This window comes from Mustela lutreola, chromosome 1 (genome assembly GCF_030435805.1).
Source record: "Mustela lutreola isolate mMusLut2 chromosome 1, mMusLut2.pri, whole genome shotgun sequence".
In the NCBI taxonomy this organism is placed as follows: domain Eukaryota; kingdom Metazoa; phylum Chordata; class Mammalia; order Carnivora; family Mustelidae; genus Mustela; species Mustela lutreola.
In genome coordinates this window covers 164,049,981-164,076,620 of record NC_081290.1, presented here as the reverse complement: position 1 = coordinate 164,076,620, position 26,640 = coordinate 164,049,981, and the positions used below count along the sequence as shown (strand labels likewise).

The following is a 26,640-nucleotide window of genomic DNA, read 5'->3' as shown; positions in this document are numbered from 1 at the left end:
CCCTGGGTTGTTAATGGAGACTAAAGGGACCAGTGATTAGCGGTGTGACTTGAAGCATGTCATTTCACTCAAGTCTTAGGTCTCCTATCTGAGAATTAGGGCATTAATTCCTGACCTTATCTTCCAGGGTTGTGAGGACTAAAGGAAAAGTTTCTGAGAACATTGTAAATGTCTACCAAAATACTGTGGCAGTTTATTTATTACAGCACGTTAGGTTCCTAACTCTTTGCTCATTGGGGAAAGGGAAAAGCTTAGTCTCCTGTAGATACTAGTGGAAGGGGGTGTGTGTGGGGGAGGGGCTGTCAGTGGAAGGGATAGGCTAGAGATGAAATCATTGGCTTGGGTCAGACAGTAATGTCTCCTAGAAGTGGTCGCTGATCAGGCACCCATCTCAGTCAGGAGGGGCTGCTTCTCTTGCAACTGCAGCCCTAGGGTCTGCCAGAACAAGGCCAGGTGTCGGGTGGTAGGTGCTCTCTTCTATTTAGGGGTCCAGCTCCTGCTGTCTTTGGAGCAGGAACCAATGCTCTAAAGCCTACTTTTCTAATGGGACAGTAAAGCGGGGACACCATCAAGGCCAGGCTTCCTAACGCGCATCCGATCGGGGAAGGCGCACTTCCGTTCCACAGTTGGAGCGGGATGGCAGGCCGGCGTGGGGGAAGGGAGAAGTCGGTAGAGAGGAGGGAGGGACCATATCCGGGAGAGTGGCAGCTTCCGACCAGTGGTCGCGCTTCCGGAGAGGCGCTTCCGGTGGTGGCGGCAGCAGCGGCTGTGGTGGTTCCGGGTGTCTTTGTCCCCCCGGTGTCGCGGCCCTGGCCCGCAGGTGGGTTGGGGGGCCCCCCGCCGCCCCTCTGCCCCTTCGCTCCTCCCCCGGCCGAGGGGCGGCGAGGGCCGGGCAGCAAAGATGCACGGGGCGCGGAAGGGGCCGAGCCCCCCTCCGGACTGCAAGTCCCGTCTCCCTGGCAACGGCCTCGGCCCTGGGGGCGGGCGGGAGGAGGAGAAACCGCGCGCCTTCGTCCTCCCACGGTGGCCCCGCCGCGGCCCGGCCCGGGAGGCCCGGTGTCGGCGGCTGCTGAGGCGGGAGCGAAGGCCCAGGGAGTACCGGAGCAGGAGGGCGGGCGGGCGGGCGCGCTGCCGGCTTCGCGTTCGGCCGGGCCACGGGGCTCCCTTCCCACCAGCCAGTCCGGAGAACAACGGGCCGGGCTTCCGGGGAGAGGGCCCACACCTTCTCTCCGGCACCAGCCTCCTCCATATTTCGCGGCCTTGCGTGGAGCATTTTGGCGGATGTATTTGAATGAATGAATGTCCCTGGGGCCCTTTCCGATCTCCCAGTCTCCCCAAGCATCTGCGGGTGGCGTGGCATCGTGAGAGGAGCGCTAAGCGCTAAGTTGTTGGCGACCTGGGTGCGAGTCTCAGTTTTGTCACTAATTGGTGATGTGACCCTGGGCAAGTCTCAGTCTCTGTGAGCTTCAGTTTCCTTTTCTTTAAAGTAGCTTGACAGTATCACCCACCACTAATTTATTGTGAGGGCAGACTGGAACAATGTAAGTTTTGCATTTCCTGCTCTTTATGTTCCCTCCATCTTCTCCATTCATTCCTCCTTCTCACCTTCATTAAGATCCTCTGTTACTTTTTGGGGGTCCGTGGAAAATTCTCTGAGCTGTTAACTTCTTTCTTTTCCAATTAAAGGTTTTTTCTAAGACTCTGAAAGAGGACAACATTCCCAATGTCCCAGTTTAAGCGCCAGCGGATCAACCCGCTTCCAGGGGGACGCAACTTCTCAGGTGATCACCTTTATCCCTGTTTGGCTGCATACTGGGTATTACGTGCTTTGGAGTTCGTCTTTTAAAATGTGGCTCTTGGGGTTTCCCTAGTCAAGTGCAGTTTGCTGCCAGCGTTTCATAGGAAAATAGGAGATGAGCACCGTGGTGGCAAGTGAGACCCTGTGGAGGAGTTGCTTGGAGTCACTTTGCCCTTTGGGTCCACCATACCTTCTCTCTGACTCTAGTGTTGGAAATGGTAGATGCAGCTCCTGGAGATTGCTTCTCTGTCCACATAGGCGCAGCTTCAACATCTCTTTTGGGTCCTCCTCCTGGTTTGCTTACTCCTCCTGTGGCCACAGACCTGTCCCAAAATGCCAGGCACCTTCAGGTAGGTTGGGCACTTTTTCTAGTGAGTTTCGGCACCTGAGACTACCACAGCATGCTTGGGTGCCTGGTGCTTTCATTCCTGCATCCCGTGTTCATCCTCCCTGGTGCTCCTGGCCTGGGCCAGGATGCACGTGCTAGACCCCTTTCTGACTGGGGAGTCCTAAGTTCTGGCTTTAGGGAATTAAAGAGCTGGAAATCCTAGGAGAAGCTTCTGACCTAAGAATCAGTCTGATCTCTTCCTCCTCCTTGCAGTAGATTATGATTGTTATACGTGTGTGTCTCCTTCATGTGACTCTCGATACCATATTTTGTTGAAGCTGGATGGGGTTTGGCTGGAGATGAGATGCTAACGATGGAGTGTGGACAGCTGCTTTCTGTTACTTTCAAACTGCGTTATTCTCTTACAGGGTGGGGAGAAGCAGCGGGTCTTCACTGGCATTGTTACCAGCTTACATGACTACTTCGGGGTAGTAGATGAAGAGGTCTTTTTTCAGCTAAGGTAGGCTTGAGGTTAGTCCCCTCAATGCTTGTTGAATTCAATTCTGTCACGTGCTGGTGGGGCCCCTCTGAAGCCATTGCTTTGCTGTTTTTATGCAAGGTGTGCGAAATCTTGATGGGCAGGGCTTCCTAGGGGCAGTCAAGGTGGCTTGGCCAGGGTCTCTGTCCTGACTGGGTCTCCTGGCTTGTGTGCTGGCAGTGTGGTGAAGGGCCGGCTGCCCCAGCTGGGTGAGAAGGTGCTGGTGAAGGCTGCATACAACCCAGGCCAGGCAGTGCCCTGGAATGCTGTCAAGGTGCAAACGCTCTCCAACCAGGTATGCGTCTTTCTGGCATGTGCATTGGAAAGGGGTGGGAGAGAAGCCCCAGTGTCCTGAAAGCAGGGCAAGAACCTTACTTTTGTCAAGGGGTGCGGCTGCGTGGTGGTGAGCAGATCAACCATGGGATGCCCTGAATTTCCTGGTTACTGTCCTGCAGCCCCTGCTGAAGTCCCCCGCACCTCCCCTTCTCCATGTGGCAGCCCTGGGCCAGAAGCAAGGGATTCTGGGAGCTCAGCCCCAGCTGATCTTCCAGCCTCACCGGATTCCCCCGCTCTTTCCTCAGAAGCGTGCGTACCAGTGGCGTGATGTTGGGGTGTGGCTTTATGGGGGTACTCTGGTTGAATGGGGCTGTAACTCTCCAGTTGTTGCTCTCAGAATAGAAGTGGGTACTGCTGTCACTGGAGGAAAGGGGCAGGGAAGTTGGGCAGATATGTAGGTTTTTGAGTCACCAGCCATTTCTTCTCTGTAGCTCTGAGTCTCTTCCAAACATCCCACACACTTCATCTGAGCCACCTGAACAGATTTCCTGCTCGGGGCCCTCACGGACGATTGGATCAAGGCCGAAGGTAAGAGAACGATCAAACAGGGAAGATATTTTATTTGTCTATAGGGGCAGTGTCTCTTTGCCACCTGTTACACTAACATTCTCTTTCTGCAACTAGATCCTGGGCTCTTTCCTCTGAAATAGGCTGATGCATTGAGATATATATGCAAATATTAGAACTTTATAAACCTATTCAGCAAGAAGGGATTTGATGTAGTTCATCTTGCAAAATACCATATTGAATTTTATAATTTTCCCTTTTATTTCTAGTCCTTAAGATGGAGATGCCAAAAATCAAAACTATCCAGAAATAGTAATTGTCCAAAAAAATGTAACTTTATAGTGTATGTATTAATTTCTAGTATAAGATGTTTTTTATACACACTATATACCAGTGTAGCGTGAGAATCCATAGGTTGCAGTCTGCCCAGAAGTCCAGGCCTGTGCCTAGAACATATTGGTAGCTTCATGGCCCATATGTAGCTGACATGGTGGATTTGGGACTTTCGGGGTGTTCTAGGCCATCCTGTGTCACCTGTGAGCTCTGGGGACTGCTGGGAGCAGGCTGCCTGTTCTCTCCAGCTCACGTGTTCCTTCTCTCGCCTTAACTCTGTCCCGAAAAGGTTTTGCTTATATCCCTAGGAGTTAAGCTCTGGATTAGTTTGCTTAAGACCTGTTTTAGTTCTTCTGTCGGTCCTCATTTTAATTTTTTACTAGGGAAAATTGCAAATATAAGCAAAGCAAATAGAAAAGGATGATGAACTCTCATATATTCACCCCCCAGCTTCAATAAGTATCAACATCTTCCATTCTTTTTCATATCTACCTCCATCTACTCCCTGCCGTTTACTTGCTGGTTTTTTTGTTTTTGTTTTCTTTTTTAAGATTAAAAATTTTATTGCAAATATTATATAGATTGAAATGCACAAATCTCAACTGGACAATTTTGACATGGGAAATGCCACATAACCCGCACCCCAATTAAGCTCTACAACATTTTCCATCACTCCAGAAAATCCTCTCACATTCAAGTTGTTTTTTGAAGTAAGAACTGTGCTGATAAGGAAAAAATCCCCTTTCTCCAGATGCCAGTAGATTATTACATGATAAGGGCTGATAAAGCAATCCAGTGTGAACTCTTAAAAGGGCATGGAGGAACACCGAGAAGAAGTTTCGACAAGGGACGCAGCTAGTCTGCTGAAGCTAGTGTTTGTTCCCTTGGGCTAGGTCATTATGAATGCTAACTAGGAGGATGGTCCTGCAATCTAGGATTGTTTCCCACCCTGCCTCCACTACTTGAAACACTGTGTCTGTCCTCTTCTCAAGTCACTGGTATATTTTGCAAACACCTACACCCCTTGTCCTGTACATCTTCCTGGTCTTCATCTTTCAAGGACTTTCCACCTCTCACATCCTGTGAGTTTATTAAGGGCCTCATCACCCAATCGCAGCAAGTGCCCTGAGGGATAGTGTAGCCTGGGTGGAAATCAATGGTTGCTATTGACTTTCTGCTCTAGGTTCATATTCAGTCTTTCTGTACAGTCATGTGCATTTGATTGTCCTGAACATACCAAGCCCAGTGCAAGGCCTGTGTTACATGACTTTCGCCATCATGCTTCAGTGTCATGGCTTCTAGAGAAAGACATTACCGCTGGCAGGGAGGTACCACTGGCAGTCAGGACAGAGAATCTGCAAAGTAGGAAAGGGGGCAGTAGGAGTTAGGTCACTCTGGGAGAACAGCAATTTACAAAGGAGTCAAGCTATTTGAGCGTTTTGGCTGGAAGCCAAGTTTTATTTTAAATTTCAGGTTTTGGGACGGAGATAACAATGTCCCCGTTGGACTGTCAATACTGAACTACTGAGGTCTTTGGACAGGTGTATCCAGTGGGATGCCATCTCAGTATCCTGCTGAGGCTCCTGAGCTGTCTCCCACTGGTACTGCTTTCTAATGTGTTCCTGACGATTCACAATAAGGAGAGAAAACTGGCCATTGAATTCCAGGATTCAGTGGGACATCCACTGTCACTAGCGGAGGACAGCATTTACTGAAGAGTTTGCTCCAGTCGTGGGCGAGCTGAAGAGAGCTGTCCGAATGACTGTTAGAAGCCTGGAAGTGCCGACACCCCGGAAAGGCGAGAGTGGAAGGCAGCTTTTGGATGGAGATGCTCATAAACTGGGAAATGGGCCAGGCAGATAGAGAAAAGTTGAAAAACTCTCTGTTAAATGTAATGAGCTTAGATGCCCAGGGCTGGAATGACAAGGGAAGCGAGGCAGGTGGGTCTGAAGGGAAGAGCAGACTAGACTGTGGTCAGTGCCGTACCTGGGCGGGAAGAACTCACAAGTGGTTTTATTTCTCTTGTGAGACATAGGGGTTTTCCTTTAACAGTCTGGCATTTTATAATGGTCTAAAGGTTTTTCTTTTCTGTTTTTACATCTTGAGCTCATAACGTGGTGATACTATCATAAGTAAATTATTATAGAACATATAAAGTAGTACATGCTATTATGTAATGTTAAAATACTATGAAAATGTGTCACTCCTTTCCCTTTAAAGGTAACCATTCTTAAAGACCTTTAGAAAATAATTTTGAAAAGAGAAATTACTTCTACTTTTTTTTGGTCTGTGTTTTTTTGTGGTCTTTTTATATATACTTTTTAAAATTTAATTTTGATTTTTTTAAGTTTTAACTTTAGAGTCCAGATTATTTTTATGCATTGTGATTAAACATTTTTTTCCATATTGCAGTGTAATCCTTGTGATTGTTTTAATGGCTGAATGATTATTGTATTTGTTTACTATAAAAGTTTAGGTATTATTGGATATGAATGTGGTTTTTTTACTCTTGGCTTGGATTTTTCAACTATTTATAATGTTTTTCTTTTGAATTAACTTTCTTGGGATAATATTTTCAAGAGTGGAATTACTGGATCAAAGGGTTTGAGTGTTTTTATGACTTTAATGTGTATTGCCAAGGGTTTGTTACGAGAGCTGTCTCTTAATAAAACTTCCTTTATAGAATCCTTTGCATGGTACCATATATGTGTTTCATGTTAAAATTATCAACTAAAATCTTTTCTCATTTAAAAAAATTACATGTTAGCTATAAATTTTAAAGTTCAGAAAAACACAAAAAAGAAAATTATTCATAAGCCTTACTAGTCAGAGGCATCTATCATTAATTCTTTTTTTTTTTTAAGATTTCTTTTCTCTTTTTATTTTTTTTTGTAAGTGTTATCTGCACCCAATGTGGGGCTTGAACTCACAACCTAGAGATCGAGTCACATGCTTCACCGACTGAGCCAGCCAGGGGCCCCACTTTATTTCTTTTTAGTCTTTTGAAACTTTTTTTTAACAAGGTTGAGGCATTACTGTATCCATACTACCCTGTATGTCTTTTTGCTCACCGTGGGTGGTTTTCTGTTAAAAGGATTTAAATCTCTATTTTAATAACTTTATAACAATGTGTTATGTGGCTGCTAGCAGTGGTTTCTTCATCCATTTCTCTGATGTTGGGGATTCAGATTGTTTGCAGTTCTTTTAGGCCACTTTGTATTAAATTTAAATGTAACAGTGTGGTTTCTTCCTTCTGGTGATGGACCAACCTCCAGCGACGACTATGACTCCAAGAAACGCAAACAGCGGGCTGGTGGAGAGCCTTGGGGTGCTAAGAAACCAAGGCATGACCTGCCTCCTTACCGGGTCCATCTCACTCCCTATACTGTGGACAGGTGAGTGGTGCGGCAGGGGTTGGGGTGGGGGATGGGTGTGTGTGTGTGAGGTTTGCAGTTGGTAACAGTTTCTTGTGGAAATGAGGTACAGTATGTGCAAGAGTAGAAGTGTGTGTGCAGGGTCACCTGCCTAGGACCTTTTTGTTTGTTTCTTAATGGGACAGTTTTTTAATTTCTTTTTTTTTAAGATTTTATTTATTTATTTGACAGACAGAGATCATAAGTAGGCAGAGAGGCAGGCAGAGAGAGAGAGAGAGAGGAGGAAGCAGGCTCCCCGCCAAGCAGAGAGCCCGATGTGGGGCTCGATCCCAGGACCCTGGGATCATGACCTGAGCTGAAGGCAGAGGCTTTAACCCACTGAGCCACCCAGGTGCCCCAGTTTTTTAATTTCTAAATCTCAGATTTTGAGACCAGCATAGTGCCAGTGACATGGGTGCCCTGATAGAACTTCTTTGATTTGATCAGCAGAAATAATGATGCCAGGCTGTTACTAAGGTGCACATTAAAATCCGGGTACCTAATACCATTTCTAATTCAGGTAGAAAGTATAGATCATAGGCACCTTGGGAGTGCCCAGAATGATTTTCCAGGGGACCCCAGAATGATTTCTTGAGCTCTCTAGTGTGTGCAAGGACTCTGGCCCACAGGCTTACCTAGTGCACTTAGGAACTAATTGACTAAGAGGCTGACGGAGTGATTCTGGATGCCATCCAGCAGTGCGGAGGCGGGGCTCTCGCCACTGCCCTGGCAGCAAAGTTCACTTAAGCCCAAGCTGAGGTGAGGGGCAGCCTCTCGGCACCTCTTCCTCGAGGTGGAAAGGAACGAGGGCTGTCACTGTCCTTGCTGGCATCACAGGTTCCTTTCTGCGGGGCCGGGCAGGGCCTCTCCTGTGTCCCACCCTGACCTGCTTGCCTCCCGAGGTCTGTCTCCTTGCAGGATAGCATGATCCCCACAGCACGGAGAGGGGTGCATGTAGGGCCTCCTCCCGTCAGCCAGCATGTGACTGCTGCCGGTCAGCCACACACACAGCTGTTGTGCGGAATATCTACGGAAGCCTCTTGTATACACTGTTGTGGTATTTTGCTTTTTCGCTCAGTGTGTCTTAGAATTTATTCCATGCTAACGCTGGTTAGAGGGACCTCATCCTTTTCGGCACCTGTGCAATATTCCACTACATGGATAGACTGTTGATGTCCCTGGTTCTCTTTTCCCATGTTTCAGTCATCCTGAGTTTTGCTCTCATAAACATCCTTCTGCAGACGTCTGTGTGGACAAGTGCTAGTAGTGTACTGAGGTCAGTTCCTAGAGATGGAGTGGGTGGCTCCAAGGGTCTGATTTTAAACTTGGACACCCACTGCCAGTTCTCTCAAAGAGGCTGCGTCGGTGTCCCTTCTCGCCCATGGGGCCTGAAGTGCTCATTTCCCCACTGGCAGTGTTATATTACCCAACTTTTCGATTCTTGTCAGTCCCTTAGGTGAAAAGTGATAGTCCGATTTGTATTTATTTAATTAAAAGTGAGACTGAGCATACGTTCGCAGGCTTTTAAGTCTCCTTTTTCTGGTACCTGTAGATGTCTATTTTCCCAGTTTTCTCTGACTTGGGAACCTTCTTGTGAACATGTCAGTAATTTGTGGGCTCCTCTTCGATCAAAACAGTAAGCCTTAGGCTGTCATATATTGCAAATGCTTTTCTGTTTTTTTCTTTCCCAGTTCGACTTGACTTTGCCATTAGGGGCTGAAACATTTTAGTGGTCAAATCTCATCCATCTTTTTTCTTTTCAGAGATGTCTTCCTTCCCAGATTAGAAAATAATTTGCCCTTTTCCCCCCAAGTCTTTCATAGTTCTATTTTTTAAAATAATTTAGTCTTTGCTCATCCTGGATACCCTTGCTTTCCTCCTCCAGCCCCAACTGTGACTTCTTAGAGCTCCAGCGCCGCTACCGCAGCCTCCTGGTTCCCTCTGATCTCCTGGCTGTGTGTCTGAGCTGGCTGTCAGCCTTCCCTCTGAGCCAGCCCTTTTCCCTCCATCCTCCAAGCCGCATCCAGGTATCTTCTGAGAAGGAGCCAGCTCCAGATGCTGGTGCTGAACCCATCCCTGCAGACAGTGACCCCACTTATAGTTCTAAGGTGAGTAGACTGGCCTCCTGTCTTGTCCCATGGCGGGAGGAGAAAGCTCTCAAGTGTGTCCCTCACACCGCCCATGCACAGGTACTGCTGCTCTCGTCCCCGGGACTGGAGGAGTTCTATCGTTGTTGCATGCTCTTTGTGGATGACCTGGCTGAGCCGAGGGAGACACCAGAACACCCTCTAAAGCAGATTAAGGTGAGAGCTAGCATCCCTGAGGCAGGAGGCCGTCGTGGGTGGTGGGTGGTCAGGCCCTGTCAGATTTGCAGCAGCTTGGCTCCTATTCACGAGCTCACAGAAACAGGGAGCCCTGAGCCGGAATATCGCTATTTCATCAGAAGGACAGCATGGCTCAGGATGTTCTTGTCAGAAAAAGTTACATGGCTGGTGCATGGGTAGAGAGATCCAGCCTCCCCTGCTTCCCACCCCACTCCTCACCACATCCTGCTGCTTTCATTCCCCAGGGGTGGTAGCTGCCTCATGGGGAGAGATCCGTTGTTTTGTTTTGTTTTTTAAAGATTTTATTTATTTGAGAGAATGAGAGAGCAAGCGAGCACAAGAGGGGAGAGGGTTAGAGGGAGAAGCAGACTTCCTGCTGAGTAGGGAGCCCGATGTGGGACTTGATCCTGGGACTCCAGGATCATGACCTGAGCTGAAGGCAGTTGCTTAACCAATTGAGCCACCCAGGCACCCCATGGGTTTTTGTTTTTTAATCTTGCATCCATTTTTGCAGTTTTTGCTGAGCCGGAAAGAAGAAGAAGCAGTGCTGGTTGGGGGTGAGTGGTCTCCCTCTCTGGATGGCCTCGACCCCAAGGGCGACCCGCAGGTGCTAGTCCGCACGGCCATCCGCTGTGCGCAAGCCCAGACTGGCATTGACTTGAGCGCCTGCACGAAGTGGTGAGTGGCTGCCCCAGGCTTGTCTGTGTGTGGTCTGTTGTATAGGCGAGACTTTAGGAGGCCGAGTTCCTGTGCCTTTCTGACCTGTGAGTGCTCTTCTCTTCTCCGGTCCTACCTCATCCCTCTCTCCAGCACTTGCAGATGGTTATCCCAATCATGAGCACGAGTAGGAATGTGTGTGGGTGTCAAGGGTCAGCCAACCCTCTAAAGCTCATCCCATGCGATCCCTCAGCCACGTTTAGTGGTCCTTCGTGCTAGGAGCACCGTGGATAGGCACTGTCTGCGTACTCACTGCGGCCCATTTGATGAACCATTTTCTGAGGACTTGGTCTCTTGCGTTCATATTTTCAAAGCTGCGCGTGCAGTATGTGCTCAGTAAATGTTGATGGAAACTGAAGCAACTGCTTGCGAAGGTTGTGGGTCAGTACTTCCTTTTTCCTTTTGCTGCGAGCAGGTGGCGCTTTGCGGAGTTTCAGTACCTGCAGCCGGGTCCCCCGAGGCGGCTCCAGACTGTGGTGGTGTACCTGCCTGACGTCTGGACCATCATGCCTACTTTGGAAGAGTGGGAGGCCCTGTGCCAGCAGAAAGCTGCAGAGGCAGCTGCCCCAACCCAAGAGGTGTCTGGGGTAAGGCTGAGCCCTGCGGACCAGTGGGCAGAGTAGGTGCCCTGACCTCCGGACCCAGGCGGTCACAGCTCTCGGCTTTTGTCACAGGACACAGAGCCTCTGGAGCAGATAGCTGACATATCAGAGCCAGTAGCCGACACCTCTAAACAGAACGCAGAGAATCCAGAGGCCACCGCGCAGCAGGAAGTGGACACCGATCTCCCAGAGGCGCCCCCACCTCCTCTAGAACCTGCCATCATGGCACGCCCTGGCTGTGTCAACCTGTCCCTACATAGTATTGTGGAGGACCGGAGGCCAAAAGAAAGGATCTCCTTTGAAGTAGGTGTAGGAGTCTGGGGAGGCTGTGTGGGAGGGCATATGAGATGGCAGGGCTTGGAACATTACCTTCTTCCTGATGCTCACGGACTTGTGCTGCCTCTTCCCTAAGGTGATGGTGTTGGCTGAGCTGTTTCTGGAGATGCTGCAGAGGGATTTTGGGTATAGGATTTATAAGATGCTGCTGAGCCTTCCTGAAAAGGTGGTGGCCCCGCCTGAACCTGAGAAGGAGGAGGCGGCCAAGGAAGAAGAAACAGTCAAGGAAGAGGCTGCCAAGGAGGCCAAGGATGAGGTACAGAGTGAGGGCACGGCTGCCGAGTCAGACGCCCCCCCGGTGAGTACCTCTGCTGCCCGCGCGAGAACTGGGGCTGCACGTGGGAGTGCCGTGTGGATGCGGGTGCTGCCGGGGGCCCCGTGGGGTTCCTCTCACTGCCTGCATGCACCTTGTCCCACCACTGCATGGCCACTTGGCTAGGAGCCGGTGTGTGGCTAGAGGTGTGCCCCACTAGAAGGACAGTGGGGCTGGAAGCGAGGCTGGCATGCCACGGTGGCACCGAAGCCTCCACTAATTGTGCCGTGAGGACAGGTGTTTTGGCTACTCGATGGTTAAGTGGAACGCTGCATTTTCTTTTTAAAGGTTTTATTTGTCAGAGAGAGAGAGAGCACAAGGACGGGGAGCAGCAGGCAGGAGGAGAAGCAGGTTTCCTGCTTCCTCCTGAGCAGGGAGCCCAAATGCAGGACTCAGTCCCGGAACCCTGGGATCATGACCTGAACCGAAGGCAGACACTTAACAACTGAGCCACCCAGCCATCCCATAGAACACTGCATTTTCTTAACGCTTTACAAAAGCAGATGGGTCTATCTCTTGCCTAAATCCTGTCGAGTAAATTTAATTTCTGACAGGACTGAGATTGAGTCCTACAGAGAATCCCAGGTTCCTGGGAATTGCCTTAGTTCACTCTGAATCTCTTGTCACAGAATGCTGTAAACGAGACCGTGTAGACAGAACCCTTCTGGACACGGTCGGTGGGCAGATGTCAGCTCTTATCCTTGTTAGCAGTTCCAGGTAACTGTTCTCATCTCTTGCTTTGCTTCCAGAAGGAAGATGGGCTTTTGCCCAAACCTCCATCTTCTGGGGGAGAGGAAGAAGAGAAACCCCGGGGTGAGGCATCCGAGGACCTCTGTGAGATGGCCCTCGACCCAGAGCTGCTCCTCCTGAGGGATGATGGCGAAGAGGAGTTCGGTATGTGCCTGCCTTGCGGAGTGGCCGCCCGGCTTTGCAGCTGGTGCTCGCCTGTCCCAGCTGTGCGTCTGGGCCTGAGGGTGAGGGTGGGGGGCCCCCCCTGCTCCACGCTTACCTCAGGCTTCCTGTAGCAGGAGCCAAGCTGGAGGATTCGGAGGTCCGGTCGGTTGCCTCAAACCAATCAGAGATGGAGTTCTCTTCTCTTCAGGACATGGTGAGACCTCTTTCCTGATCCCCCTGCCCCACTGACATACAGTGAAGCTAAGCAAGGCCTGGGACTCAGTCCTGGGAGACGGAGACTTTACCATAGAACTTCTGGCACCCTCTGACTGACAAAAGACAAAATGTGGTTCTTGGCTCATGGAGCAGGGCTCCCATGGGATCCAGGACACCTCCGTGTCTCCGCCCGGGTGCCTCTGAGTGAGGTACCCGATGTCGGTGCCCAAGCCACTCCTCCATGGGACAACCCCTGGTGCGGCAGAGGTTGCATGGAGGTCATACTGGTGGTCCTGTCTCCAGATGGAAGGGGCACCCGTTTGTGATCGTGTCCGCTCGTTTTTCGGAGGGCTACGTCCTGGGCGATTTCACCATTTTGAGGGCAGTCTGAAAATCTTTTACGTCCTTGTCTCTTTTGCAGCCCAAGGAGCTGGACCCCTCTGCTGTGCTCCCTTTGGACTGTCTTCTTGCTTTTGTCTTCTTTGATGCCAACTGGTGTGGCTACTTGCACCGGCGAGACTTGGAGAGGATCCTGCTCACCCTTGGGCTCCGGCTCAGTGCAGAGCAGGTACCGCCCCCCCATCCCCCAAGTTCCTCTGAGCCAGCCTCCCCTGACAGCCGAGCGCGTTCTGGCCTGCTGCGGGGGGCTCGGGGTGCCGTCGGGCCACGGGCTCCTGCGCTCTTGTCAGGGGCTATCTTGGCTGTGGGTGTTCTCTAGGCCAAACAGCTGGTCAGCAGGGTGGTGACCCAGAACGTCTGCCAGTACCGGAGCCTTCAGTACAGCCGGCAGGAGGGTCCAGACGGCGGGCTGCCCGAGGAGGTGCTCTTGGGTGCGTCCTGCTGCCCTGTGCCTTCCAGGGTGGAGGGGCGGGGCCGGCTGCTCTCTCCTCTGCAGAGCCGAGCCTTCACTCTTCTCGTGGCCCCTTCTAGGAAACTTGGACCTGCTGCCTCCTTCGGGGAAAAGCATGAAGGTGGCGGGTGCCACCCCCACGGAACACAAAGGCCTGGTGTCCCACAACGGCAGCCTGATCAATGTGGGGAACCTGCTGCAGCGTGCAGAGCAGCAGGACAGCGGACGGCTCTATCTGGAGAACAAGATTCACACACTGGAACTGAAGCTGGGTGAGTGGCCTACGGCCACAGGGACTCAGCCCAGAGGGAATTCGCAGATGCGTGTGTCTGGAGACCAGGAGGGGTCCCGCTGCTCACACTTCAGGCCTCTTGCCCTGGGCTGTGGTGCTTAACTTAGCAGCAGTCTGTCTGCCATTTCCCCCCACCAGAGGAGAGCCATAACCGGTTTTCGGCCACGGAGGTCACGAACAAGACACTGGCGGCAGAAATGCAGGAGCTCCGGGGCCGGCTGGCCGAGGCTGAGGAGACAGCCCGGACGGCTGAGCGCCAGAAGAACCAGCTGCAGCGACTGCTCCAGGAGTTCCGGAGGCGCCTGACCCCGCTGCAGCTGGAGATGCAGCGGATGGTTGAGAAGGTGAGCCTCCCTCGGGAGAGCTGGATGGCTGGGCGCCCTGTTGGGAGGCAGCCGGCCATGGTGTCCCACCCGGGTGCGTTGCTGCTGCAGCCTGGTCTCAGTGCGGAGTGTCGGTGGGCCTCCCCTCTGGGCCCTTCCTCCTCGAGTCCTCTCTCATTCCAGGCGGACAGCTGGGTAGAGAAGGAGGAGCCAGCACCTAGCAACTGAGGGGCCTGGCGCAGGAGCTGCCCTCCCGGGAGGTCGGCGATGGAGCCTGCTGACATTAGAGCCCTTTTGGTTCCAGAAAGAAGCTGGAGCAGGACCTGGGAGCCATAGGCAGGGGTGGCTGACCCCTGTGCTCAGCCTCCATAGAGGAGCTCAGGCCATCAGGGTGGGGTCTGTGCTATGTGCGACGGATGCGTGGGGAACCCCGGTTCCACTTAACAACTAAATCCAACACCTTCTGCACCCCTCGAATGTCATTTTGCCCTCCACCTTGGGATTTCTCCTGGGGCCCTTTAGTCTTGTGCTTTCTCCTGTCCTCTTCCAGTTTAGAATAAGACAGGGGAGGGAAAGGCTTTTCAGATATGTCATTAAGGTCTGATGCCAATAAACTGAAGAAACAGCCATGGAATCTGGTCGGGGCTGAGCCCTCCCTCTGGATGGCACAGGTCCTGCTAGGTGCAGGAGCAGGTTCTTGGGGGAAGGGTCTCCCCTTGGCTGTCGCAGGAATGGAGTCCGTGCTAGTGAACTCTTGGTGTTGGGCTGTGTCTGCCAGAGAGCACTGTGTTCCAGCCACCCCAGACTTGCCAGAAGAAACCAGCACCTCCCCATGTTCAGAATGTGGTATTGGCTCTGGCCCAGCCTTTTTCCCTGTTCCCCCATAAGTCTTTCCATAATCCGTGGTTTCAGTTTGACTTTGTATATAAAGTTGGTTTTTTTTTTTTTTTTTTTGGCTTTTTGTTTTTTAAATAAACCAAAGTCAAAAACAAGCCACGTGTCCTCCATAGCTCTTCCCTTTTTCCTCTTCTAGGTGGTCCTGTGCTGCCCCCTTTCTCCCAGCCCTCCTTCCAGATGGTGGGGCGGGGCAGTGGGAAGGGCTGCCCCCGCCCGGCTGCCCCGCCCCTCCGCCCCGTGCTCTTGGGCCCCGCCGCCTGCTGGTGGAGAGAGGCAATGCGGCAGGGGTGCTCAACCGGGCAGCACAAGTCTGACACCCAGGGTGGCTCTCAGTCACAGCACAGTAACAGCTGGCGATTTTATTGAAAACTTCATTTGAAAAAATAAAATTACAAGTATTTCGGGGAGACAAACCCACTATTCTGACTCAGACCTGTGAGGGTGTGACATTTGTGCGGTTGGTAGCCGAATGACACAAGCTGAGTTGTGTTTCCTAAGGAATCTACAAGGCTCGGGGCTCTTCTCTGCACTTGGACAGAGGCGGGCTAAACCAGTTTTTGTGGTGCTGGGAGGCTGGAGTGAGGGGTCTGTCCGGGCTGGGGGAACCGCAGCTCTTCTGTTCCCCATGGCAGTGTCTTGGGCCTCTTCAGAAAAAAGGAGTCTGAAGCGGAAAGGCAGTGAGGGCAGGTGGACTCCCCAGGATGGATCTTTGGAGGTAGATGTGATCACGCCCATGCAAGCAAGGCTAAGACCTCAGGTGAGCAGACAGAGCCTGTGCCTTTGAAGGCTGGAAGCTGGCTCAGGCCCTAAGCCAGGATGCCCTCTGGACGGTTCTTTTGGAAATCAGAAGGCCCCCGGGCTTTCTCTGCCCTGCTTACCGTCTGGGCTCTTGCTATGGGTGGGGGGCTGGCAGCCTGCTTGGGGCTCCTGGTGCCAGGCTCACTGCAGAGGGTCAGTGAGGTAGAGTGGGGTCCCTGTATGTCTCTCGGGAGGGTCTTCTGCTGGCTGACGCCTGAGCCTAAGCTTGACAAGGGCAAAAACCATACAGGTTGACTTGTGTCCCAGGTGTCTTCAAAAGAGTGGCAGGGACTCAGTCATCAGCCACAATGGAGAGGGCTCTGAGCTCGCTCAGTCTGGCTTCGTTTTCCCTCTCCCGCTGCTCATCAGGGTTGCCGGGCTGGTCAAGCTGCTGGGTCAAGTCTCCGAAGATCTTCTGCATTTCAGAGTAGTACCCAACCTGTGGACGACGAGGTTGGCAGGTGCTGGGCTCCTGGGGTACCAGGACCCATGGCCTTGCACCCTACTAGGCACAGCAGGACAGGAGGGGCCAGAGAACATCCTAGAGGCCGGCACGCTGCTGTTCCCTCAAGCAGAGCACCCACGCTGAGTGAAGGGGGCTGGTTTCCACTTCTCCCTCCATCACTGCCCCTGCCCTCAGCCTGTCTCCTGAAACTGTGTGGCCAGCAGGGAGACTGAAGCTGTCGCCCCCAGCCCCTCGGGAACACCCACTGCTGCAGCCAGGATGGTAGTAAGTCAAAGGAGGTGGGAAGCAGTGGGTCCTTGGTGAGGTGAAGGAGGGGGTTCTGCCTCCAAGCCTTCCAGGCAGCTGAGGGGCAGAGGGTGCTGTGCAGGGAGGTGGAGGAGGCCCAAGGCCGGGGTGGGGGAATTAGCCCCTAGGACACCTAGGCAGGTCCTGGGAAAACCAGGGAGGCAGGCACTGACTAGACGCTGCTTTAGCAGAGCTAGAAGCCGGACACCTTCATCCAGAGGAGGAAGGGTGTGGCGGGCCCCCAGAGCTCCGGGAGTCCATCTGAGAAGGAAAGGCTGAGAAGGAAAGGCGAGGAAGGGGACCCTCCCTAGCCGTCTGTTACTTCCTGAGCTGTCCCGCTGTCGACAGGTGGCACCACGTACTCAGCGTTACCTCGGCTGTGTGGCTCCGAAGGCAGGGCTCAGAGCCCAGCGCGTTGCCCGTGCCTGCATGTGTGGCATCAGGGCTGACGGGAGAGCCGCATGGCAGGGGAGTGCGGGCGAGCTGACGCATGGGGGCGACCCACCAGCAGGTCACAGCCAGCCGCCAGCTGCTCAGACCCAGCACCTTTTCCAGGGGCCACTTCTGCCTCAGTCTCCACCTCATGATCAAAGGCAAACACCTACTTTAATGAAAACGATTCATGCTCTTCAAAACACTACTTGGACACCCCTAAGTCATGTCACCTCCAGCTTCAAGCTGTCTCTGGGGAGAGCCCAGAGTGCTAGTACCGCAAGGCAAGGCAGAGCAAGTTTGGGGACAGGGTTGTGGCTCAGGTGCTTCTGAGGGAGTGTCTCCCGCACTCCCACAGCTGGATATCCACTGTGTGGAGGGGGGGAGCTAAATGAAGGTGTGCCCATGGGCCTGAACTCATGCTGGGGGAAGGCAGGGGCTGGCCCGCCCTGCCCCCCACTCCCTGCCCCAGAGCCGCACTGCGAAGGCTGAGTCACTGGGAATGCTCACTTCTCTAGTGACTAATGGCAGCAACAGCCTCGGGAGGGGGAGGCTGGTGCCGAGGAGGCAGCAAACAGCCCCCAGCCACCCCACTGCCTGGTTACAGGGCTACCCTTTGCCCCTCTGGGCACCCTGGAGTGTCCTACTGTGAATAGAATGGAGGGGGCAGGCAGCACGTGGCGGGGTGGGGGTGGGGAGCAGGGGCGGTGGTGGCGCAGGACGGGGAAGGCAGGGGTCTCCTTAAACACATTCCTCCACGGGGCCAGGGCTGAACTGCTGGAAGGAAGCCCTCACCTCTAGGGGCAATGCTCTGGGGGCGGGTGCAGAGCCCCTCACTTGTGTAAGTTCAATGTTCTGCCTCATTTCTCCCTAGCGACCCAGAACATTGTCACTAACAAGGTCCAGCTCCACCATCAACCCTGCTCAGGGTTTCGGAGCCCAGGTGGGCAGCCCCATACGTTTGGGTAGCGTCCAAAGACAGTAAACTGGGGAGGCGGAATCCCGTCTTCGGTGCGCCTGTGCCTGTTGCCTGCAAGGAATGAATGTGTCCACTGGAGGGCGCCAGACACCCAGGCCAAAAGCAGAAGTGGCCTGGAAGTGGCTGAGCCTTGAGCTTTGCTAGTGACGAGGAACTGAGGGAAAAGCAGCAGCGTGCTGAGCTCCTGCCGCAGGTTGGGGGTCCCACCTGGCGCAGACCTCTTGGCTTTGGCACCTTGACATTTTCTCTTACAAATGGGGAGAAAAATCCCTGCTAATGGCTTGAATGGCAGGTGAGGAGGACAGGAGCTCTGTGCTACATTCTGTGTCCTTACACCCGAGGAGTGGGAGACAGGGTCTTAGCCTGTGTCCAATCCTCTAGCAGCCCGACCAGGGTGCTATTCCCACACTGTCACGCACACCCAGCCTGGGGCCAGCTTGCCGTTCTGGAAGGCACACCATGGCTGGGTGCCCTCCCCAGGGTTCAGACACCCCTCCAGGGGCAGCTAGACGTCAGGCCACCCTGCAGTACCTGCCTAATGAAGGGGAGTAAAGAGTGGGGAAGTGCAGACACAGGGTATTGAGCAAGGTGCCTTCCCCCTGTAGGCCTCTGTGGCTGGCTGAGCACGCCATGCTGAGAACCTGCCTGCCAAAGTGGGGGCACTGACAGTGCGGCCTGTTTCTCCGGGGGGCAGGAGGGAGAGGACGTGGGGGAAAAGCCGTTCAACAAAAAGGCACCTCATCCCAGGGCAGAGAGCAATGGAGGAGCCAAGTCAGGAAGTGGAGCAAACACCAGCAGATGCGGTCCCCGGAGGCCGTGCCTGGGGCAGGGTGGCAGTGCCACCATCTTAGCAGAGAGGAGAGCGGCCGAGCACCCTTCCAGCTGCAGGTGGCGGCCCGGGAGGCGCTACAAAGCCCAGCACTGGCTCCCTGCAGAGCAAGAGTGCCGCAGCGTCCTCACCTGGGCTCGGATCAGGGCCTCAAAGCTGGGCTGGAAGTAGTCGAGCCGGCTGTGATAGAACCGCGGCATCTCATCCAGGAGCTGCTTGTTCTTGGCCTCGAAGTCGTCCCGCACAGGCCGCAGCTCTTCTCGGGCCTGGAAAGCAAGACGTCGGGGTCAGGGCTCCTGGTGGCTGACCTGGCATCCACGCTGGGGGCACGATGTGTGTGCTGGGGGTAGGTGGGTGGGGAGCATTGGAACATCTGTGCCTTGTTCCCACAGCCCCGGAGTCGGTCCCCAGGTGGAGGAGGCCTGGGTGCAGGGTCCCACAGGGCCCACTGTCCATATCCACTGCTCCCTTTCCTTGGTACCTGGTGGAGTTTGGCCAGCACGGGCCCCGTCTTCTCCTTCTCCTCGTACTTCTCCACCTTGGCCTGCAGCCTCCGGTAGTCCTGCAAGGCCTGCTCCCGCCGCTTCACGGCCATGTTGAGGCTTGGGAAGACACTGCCGAACCTGTCGGACATAGGCCATTCTGCGAGCTGTGGCTTAGCAGCTTGGGGTGCTGCCAAGCGCATAGCCCGTGCGCCTGCTGAGTGCACTTGGGGGTTTGGCGCGAGCACACCAGCTGAGGCCCCGGCGCTGGATGAGCTCCTGCCACTGAGGGTGCTCTCTGGGGTCAGGCCGAGGGAAAGAAGGCAGGGCCGAGGGTCAGCCTGCTGACCCGAGATGAGCCACGGGGGTGGGAATGCTGGGAGCCACTGTCGCGGCCATTGCTCCTCCCCCGCCTGCCTCACATGGCCCTGGCCATGGCAGAGACCCAGAACAGAACAACGGCAGAGCTGAAGACTCCTCGCATTCCTTGGCCCAACATCTTCCTTTCATACAACAATCAAAACTGAGGCCAGAGAGACACAACATGACACGTCCAAGGTTGCCATGAAGTAGTGACCATGCAGCAGAGAGCTCAGGAGTCCCAGTTCTCTGGCACCTCTCCACCACCTCATCCTGACGCTAGCAGGTGCCACCTACAGTCAAAACCTAGTCTGGGGGGTACCTGGGAGGCTCAGTCATTAAGTGTCTGTCTTCAGCTCAGGTCATGATCCCAGGGTCCTGGGATGGAGCCCCACATCAGGCTCCCTGCTTGACAGGAAGTCTGTTTCTCCCTCTCCTGCTCCCCCTGCTTGTGCTCCCTCTCTCGCTGTGTCTCTATCAAATAAATAAGTGGCGTCTTTAAAACAAAAACAAAAACAAAAAACCTAGTCTGAGCCTATTTCTATCAGCAGACCATGGCACAAGTAGGAATCCTCTGGTTCTCCCACTGAAATGGTGACAACCGTCCAACCAGATGTTTGGGGAAAACTTAAGGGCATCTGCCTGGCTCCCCCACCCCACCCACCATTCCAAAGGACCACAGGGAAAGGCTGAGGAGCATGCCATTCACACAGAGTGGCAGTGGACACTTTGGCCCCTGTGGGCATCATCTCTGCGACAGGTGTCATCTTTAATCAGGAAGGGCAAGGAGATCGTGAGATAGACAGAGGGCAGGACCGAATCCCAGGCAGGGATGCTGCCCTTCCCTTGATTAATAAGAGTTGAAGACCAAGAAACCTGCAAGCAGGTGTTCTGGACAGGAGGGGACAGGCCAGCTTCCCTGAATGCAAAGCCTGCAGGGCAGGGGGAGCTGTCGCTGCTGTGGGATGCGGCAGGTGTCTGCTCTGTAAACCGGGGGAGCCTGCAGCCCGAGCAGATCTGGCCCCGCAACCGAGGTAAAGGGTGGTGGCAGCCCTGGGGTTATTTGAGGCTGCTAGCCCCAGAGGGGGCAACTCAGAGGCAGAAGCACGTGGCGGGGACTCCCCCCTTCATGGGTGCCCAGTAGCTCCCAGGCCACGATTAGATAGCCTGGATGCCACATCAGGAACGATTCTCCAAGTCTGCCTCTCAAAGGGGTATGCCCACAAATTTGGGGTTCTTTCTTTTCACTTTTTTATTTAAAATTCTAGTTAGATAAATTTTTTAAAAAAATATTTATTTATTTGAGAGGCAGAGAGAGACAATGAAAGAGAGAGAGCATGAGAGAAGAGGAAGTCAGTGGGAGAAGCAGACTTCTGCTGAGCAGCAAGCCCGATGTGGGACTCGATCCCAGGATCCCATGACCTGAACCGAAGGCAGTCACTTAACCAACTGAGCCACCCAGGTGCCCCAGATGAATTTGGTTTTTAAAAGCCTCATCAGGGGCACCTGGGTGGCTCAGTGGGTTAAAGCCTCTGCCTTCCGCTCGGGTCGTGATCTCAGGGTCCTGGGATCGAGCCCCGCGTCGGGCTCTCTGCAAGGCAGGGAGTCTGCTTCCTCCTCTCTCTCTGCCTGCCTCTCTGCCTACTTGTGATCTCTGTCTCTGTCAAGTAAATAAGTGAAATCTTAAAAAAAAAAAAAAAAAAAAAAAAAAGCATCATCAAGTCAAGAGTGCCTGTGACACAGAATAATGTTTTTTTTTTTTTTTTTTTTTTTGCCAGAGAACAGAGAATATAAATTTGACCAAAGCACTGAATTTCCCAGCCAAGGCTAAGGGATGCTGGCAGGAGATTCTGGTGGAACAAAAGGCTTATCCCTAAGAAAGGGCACTAAAACGCATCCCTTTAATGAATGGGGAGTGCTGATGGGCTCACTACCCCACTGGAAAGGCTAAAAGTGGCTAAGACATGCCCTTAGACCAATCAGTCATCAAATCAACAGTGAACGACAGATCTGACCGCAGAAGAGGTCTCCTTGGTGCCGTGCAAACTGGGTGTGGGGACTGGCTACCTCCAGGACAAAGGTGTCCCCCCGCTCCCTCCAATCCATGGTAGGTCTGCAGAGATGAGATCACCGGCAAGGACTGGCCTCGCCATTTGTGCCTCTGGTAGGGGCTCTCTGATGGGGTCTCAGTGGCTAGGCGAACCCCTCTCCCTTCCTAGGAGGGTGACCAGCAGCTGAGAGGTGGGGGCTCAAGGCAGCAGGTGCAATGGAGCCTGAGAGAGAGAGCACCTCCTCCTCCACCCCAGCCAGACCAGGGGCCACTGCTGGCACCCTCATTCTCTTATTAGAATTGACTTGACTAGGTGGCCCCAGGGCCAGGGCCTCTGCTGTCCGTGCTGCAGGTGGCCTTGGGGGGAGTGGGCGCAGACAGGACGAGGAGCAGGAAGCAGCAGGTGAAGCGTTTTCTATTAGAAAACACAGCATGAACACAGCACGCGGGGCACGGTCTCAGGGGCTGGGTGGGATGACCACCAATACTGGTTGATGGTGCAGTTCTGGATACCCTCTGACCCCAGCAGCACTTGTCTTTCCGCTCATCCTTTGTTGTCACTGGGGGTCGGTTCCCAGAGCCTTCCTGTGTCAAAGGCACCAGAGACACCGACTACATGCAAGGACTGGATCAGCTTATAAAGGAGACAGGACTCCCAACGGGGGGCCAAGCCCCGGGCCCCAAGGAGGGAGCAAGGCATGGGGCCAGGACTACAGATGTCCACACGATCCCAGGCAACCTCAGGGCCCACCAAGTGTAAGAGTGGGTGTGCCTCCAAGACGGGGCTCAGTCTCTGGAAGCAAGACCACCTGTTCCCTGTGGGGAAGAAGTGGCCCCAGCGCACACTGGCCCCAACTGCTCTGTTAGAGCCAAACATCTCTTTACCACGGTAACTTCTGCCACCCAAGATGGTACCACTCAGTCACACCAAGAGGCCTCAGGAGGCTTAGCTGGCTTAGGTCATCACAGGCGGGTCAGGAGTCACTTACCACCTGGGTGGCTTTGGGCCCTGGGCTCCGGGACTCCCTTGCGGGAAGAGGCAGGTGTCATGCCCTACTTACATTAAAGTGGGTGAACTGAGGGCGGGCAGGGAGACCAGACAGTGCATTTGAGGTGGCAGACAAAAACGTGGCAGCCCAGGGCTCTGTAATCCTGGTTCCGGTTACTGCCCCAGTGAGGCCCCACCCCCCCATTAACTACGTGGACATGACACGCGAGACTCTGCCGGCTCCCTGCGCTGGGCAGTGTGGGCACCAGGCTGGGGAGCAAGGCCAGGAGCCCGGATGGCAGCGGTCCAGGGCCCCAGGTGTGGAGTGTCTGGTGCTCTCCTCCATCCTCAAGTCAGGGAAGAAAGGGGGCAGGGAAGTGGGGTAGGCACAGGCTGCTCCCTGGGCCTTCTCAGACTTGCTCCCACGACTGCTCAGGGGTACCTGCTGATTTCAGCTGACCAGGAAAGGTGGGGGACCCGGCTCTCCCTGAGGCCAGAAGTGCACACTTTCACCGGGCTGCCACTAAGAAACAAGGCTGGAAAGCTGGACCCCCTCTGCTCAGTGTCCCACTTTCCCTGATAATTAGCGGTGACGGGGATCACGGGGAACACTGCAAACACAGAAGGCCCTGGGCCAGGGCCCGCAGGCAGACTCTACTTTCCATAGGCAGCCCAACCCACCACGGGCCACCACTTCAACCCATAGCCGCCTCTGTCCCCTTCCTCCTGAGCACAGACTCGAGCCACCACAGGGATGGACTTCAGGCCTCCCCTTCGATAGATGGGAAAACCGACTCAGAGGAGCAGGGACCTGGCCAGGGCTGCGGGTATGCTGGCCCGCCCACCGCACAGCACCACCGTGGCGATTATAGACCATCCGGATCCTTCTTCCCGAGGGTGCCACTTTGGCATCCGCCTAGGTCGCAAGCTCCTAAAATCTGTGCTGTGTCTATGCTTCCAAGAAGGACGAACTGGGCTGGGCCCATGCCACACCGTCACTGAAGCTCTGCCCAGGTGACTATGACTGTCCTAAGGTTCAACCAAACTGCCCCCCCCCCCAAGCCCCAAGTGATGGGGTGAGGAGGCAGAGAGAGGGAGGAGGGAAAGGGGGAAGGAGAAAGAGGCCGGCTGGGAGGTAGGCTGCGAGCAGCCGGCCCTGGTGGGGAATGCCTGCCATTCCTCAATCCGTGCCCACACAGCCGGGATCTTCCACCCACCAGGAAAGGGAAATTGAAAGCATCCCCATCCGACCATGTGAACGCAGCCCAGAGACTGGGGGATTAGAGGCCAAGCCCCCTGGGGGGAGACTGGGGGCGGCTGGGCAGCCATGTGGCGATGTTCTTCATCGGAGGACAGGAAAGCTGCAGTTTCCTGTTTCCGGTACCGGGGTCCCTGGGAGCGTCTCTCCTGGCAAGAGGCGGCAACAGGCAGTGCCGGTTTTATGTGGTTAGGGGAGATCGCATGTCGGCGCTGGGATGGAGGAGCCTGCCAGGGAGGCAGGCAGGCCTGGGAGGCTCAGGCAGAGGTCAGCGGATCTGCTGCGGAGATGGTGCCCGCCCACTGTGCTGCTCACCCACCTTCCTGGCAGGTGGTGGGCTGCTGGGGCGGTGGGAAGCAGCCGGGATTTCTCTCCATTTGGCTCTAGAAGCCAGGCATCAGATTTCAAGGCCGCCTCCTTGGTTGTGAAATCGAGATGGGAGTCAGTCCCCTTGTTCTCTGAGCTGGTGTCCCCTGCCTAGCTCTGCTAGCCGTGGGTGTCCATGGCAGCCTCAGTGGCGGCCCCTGGTCCTTCCCATCCAGTTGTCGACCCTCGGTCCCAGAGACCCGGTCAGAAGGCTGCCAGCAATGGAGCTCCTGCTGATACCTCCCTCCCAAGCCACCAGCCTCCTCGGCACCCAGTTCCTCATGGGACCCTGCGACCCGGGGCCGAGCAAGGGACAGAGGGCCGGGGTTCAGGGAAGGAATGGGGGATGCAGGGAAAAATCTCTTCCCACGCAGGCCGAGCCTCCAGACAGCCCAGGCCTAGAAACAGCTTTCCCTAACCCCACCCCTTGGACCCGAACAGGGAGCGAAGAGCTCCAGAGCCCCAACGCCAGGGGCTGGAGGACCAAAACCTGTTCTCTTCGTCTCCCTCCGGGCCCCGGTCCAGGCCTAATGGTAATTAGCAGAGCCTCATTACCCGGGCCTGGTGAGGCAGCTGCCAGGGACCACCACAGGAGAGGTAATAAAGTGCAGCTGCCGGGCTGGAGCGGGAGCCTTTCTAGGTCAGAGGCAGTTTGGGAGAGGCTGGGGGGGAAGATGAAGTGATCCGGGAGCTTCAAGGCAATGCTCCTCCTGCCCACCCCCTCTGGGGACTCAGGGAATAGGCCCGTCTGATCACTGCCCAGGGCCTGCCGGAGAGAAAATGAGTCTTACAGAAGAACTTTTGACCCTGACAGGTCACGAGTTAGGGGACCTTCCCAGGCAGGACCCCGCTGCTGCGCCCTTCCCCATGTGCAGCCACCCCCACATTTCAAAAGCCGAACGCTCCAGGCAGCTGCTCTCCCAGCGTGGCGGGGAGATGAAAGGCCCTGCCCATCCCCACAGAGGGCCGGCTGAGATCTCTGCTCGCCCAACGCAGCAAGCTCCGGGCCCTCTGCTTCTCCACCAGGAACAAAGGGGAAAATGGCCAAGTGACCACCAGAGCAGAGGTCGTCCGGCGCGGCAGATCGGAAGTGCCTCGTGGTCACTGGGCGCACCAGGGCCAGGTGCGTGCGCTCTGGAGCCACCACACGAACCACCCCCGGGGACCACGGGGCCCGAGGCTGGTGTCCCTGTTGTGATTCTGGTCAGCCCCGCGTGCATCTGGAAACAGGCTGCTAGAGACGCTATCTGGCCACCAACTGGCCAGTGGGCCTGCCTTTCCAATAAGTGCCCTGAGCCCAGGTCTCTGAGGCCTGTGGTCCCCAGACGACCTTTACTTACTTTTTTAAGGGTTCAATCACAGTCTTTTGAATCTGGTTCACCTGTTAAGAGCAAAAAACCCAAAGACATCAACACCGAGGGGAAGTCAGACTCTTCCTCAAACGGGAGGCTCCAGCCAGGTTCCTGAGAAGAGAAAAGCAGCCTCGGGGCTCTGCTGAGAACCCCGGGCAGGGACGAGACCCAGGCTGGGGGGACTGGGGCGGGACTGGCAGGTGGGGCACCCCAACTCTGCTGCTGCAGTGAGCTGACGCCCAGGACGCCTGAGGGCAGCAGGGAGTACTGTTCTGGTTCTGGTTTCAGGTCAGGTGTCCTCCCGCTCGCCCACTGCAGCCCTGCTCCGTGGGGAGGCCGGGTGGGCAACAATAGCGAGGGAAAGGGGCTGCAGGCGTGCACAGCTCTCACGGTGAGTGAACCATGGGAAGCAACCAGGGCTGAGGCAGGGCTGGGAAAGAGCTCCCAGGGCTTGCAACACTCGGGCCTCAGAGGGCTTGAAGGCGGCCGAAGAGAAGACCAAGCCCATTAAGGACTCCACATAGGCACTCCACCCACACAGAAGCCGTGAGAAGGCAGGAGAGACCCCACTTACCTTTTCCTGGTTGAAGGCATCCATCCGCTTCATGGCCGTGTCCAGAGCTGTCACCATGTTCAGGAAGTCCTGGTCTTGCTCGCAGAGGGGATTGGAGAGCAAGTCCAAGGATATCTTCACGGCAGACTTGGACATGGCTGTAAGAGGTCAAAGCTCAGTGAACCTGGGAAGGGACAGGCTTCAAGGTCTTGTTGCCAGGAACCCCGTCCTCCTGCAGTCCAGGGGCCATACCCTGACCTCCCCCAGGCTGCACACCATAAAAGCTTTGGAGTACCAGAGAGCATGAGTCACAAGTCCTTACTGTCCGGTGACTGTTCCTGACCATTGGATGCCACTCTGGGTAATTCTTTTGAGAGGCTTTACCTTTTGCAATGACTTAATTTTCTGAACTCTAGATTTTAACA

General features: G+C 54.6%; 2 protein-coding genes across 5 annotated transcripts in view; one reads left to right on the top strand and one right to left on the bottom strand.

The window, feature by feature from the left end:
- Positions 1-662: 662 nt before the first annotated feature.
- CCAR2 (cell cycle and apoptosis regulator 2) lies at positions 663-15,112 on the top strand. Of its 3 annotated transcripts, none has more exons than XM_059178321.1 (21): positions 663-820; positions 1,687-1,781; positions 2,057-2,148; positions 2,555-2,646; positions 2,845-2,959; positions 3,120-3,249; positions 3,432-3,528; positions 7,116-7,235; positions 9,139-9,361; positions 9,443-9,556; positions 10,092-10,255; positions 10,710-10,881; positions 10,969-11,199; positions 11,309-11,530; positions 12,295-12,439; positions 12,574-12,653; positions 13,077-13,223; positions 13,374-13,485; positions 13,586-13,777; positions 13,936-14,141; positions 14,304-15,112. In XM_059178321.1, exons 2-21 carry the CDS (start codon positions 1,724-1,726, stop codon positions 14,346-14,348), a joined length of 2,757 nt encoding a protein of 918 aa, XP_059034304.1. In that variant the 5' UTR covers positions 663-820; positions 1,687-1,723; the 3' UTR covers positions 14,349-15,112. The 3 variants fall into 3 exon arrangements, with proteins under 3 accessions (XP_059034304.1, XP_059034282.1, XP_059034293.1); XM_059178299.1 differs by having other exon boundaries at positions 665-820; positions 12,571-12,653; XM_059178310.1 differs by lacking the exon at positions 663-820 and adding an exon at positions 1,134-1,541 and having other exon boundaries at positions 12,571-12,653.
- Positions 15,113-15,361: 249 nt separating this feature from the next.
- The window catches only part of BIN3 (bridging integrator 3), a 42,719-nt gene continuing 31,440 nt past the window's right edge, over positions 15,362-26,640 (bottom strand). For both annotated transcript variants that reach the window (XM_059178396.1, XM_059178403.1), the window contains 5 exons: positions 26,237-26,373; positions 25,651-25,691; positions 19,288-19,429; positions 18,938-19,072; positions 15,362-16,254 (listed from right to left, as the gene is read on the bottom strand). In XM_059178396.1, coding sequence (XP_059034379.1) covers positions 16,108-16,254; positions 18,938-19,072; positions 19,288-19,429; positions 25,651-25,691; positions 26,237-26,373 — 602 coding nt within the window. In that variant the 3' untranslated portion in view covers positions 15,362-16,107. The remainder of the gene's footprint in view (positions 16,255-18,937; positions 19,073-19,287; positions 19,430-25,650; positions 25,692-26,236; positions 26,374-26,640) is intronic.

Coding starts and splice junctions, on each gene's coding strand:
- CCAR2 (XM_059178299.1), top strand. CDS start 1,724: ATGTCCCAGTTTAAGCGCCAGCGGATCAACCCGCTTCCAGGGGGACGC. Junction 7,236..9,138: donor ACTCCCTATACTGTGGACAG/GTGAGTGGTGCG, acceptor TTCCTCCTCCAG/CCCCAACTGTGACTTCTTAG. Junction 10,256..10,709: donor TTGAGCGCCTGCACGAAGTG/GTGAGTGGCTGC, acceptor TGCTGCGAGCAG/GTGGCGCTTTGCGGAGTTTC.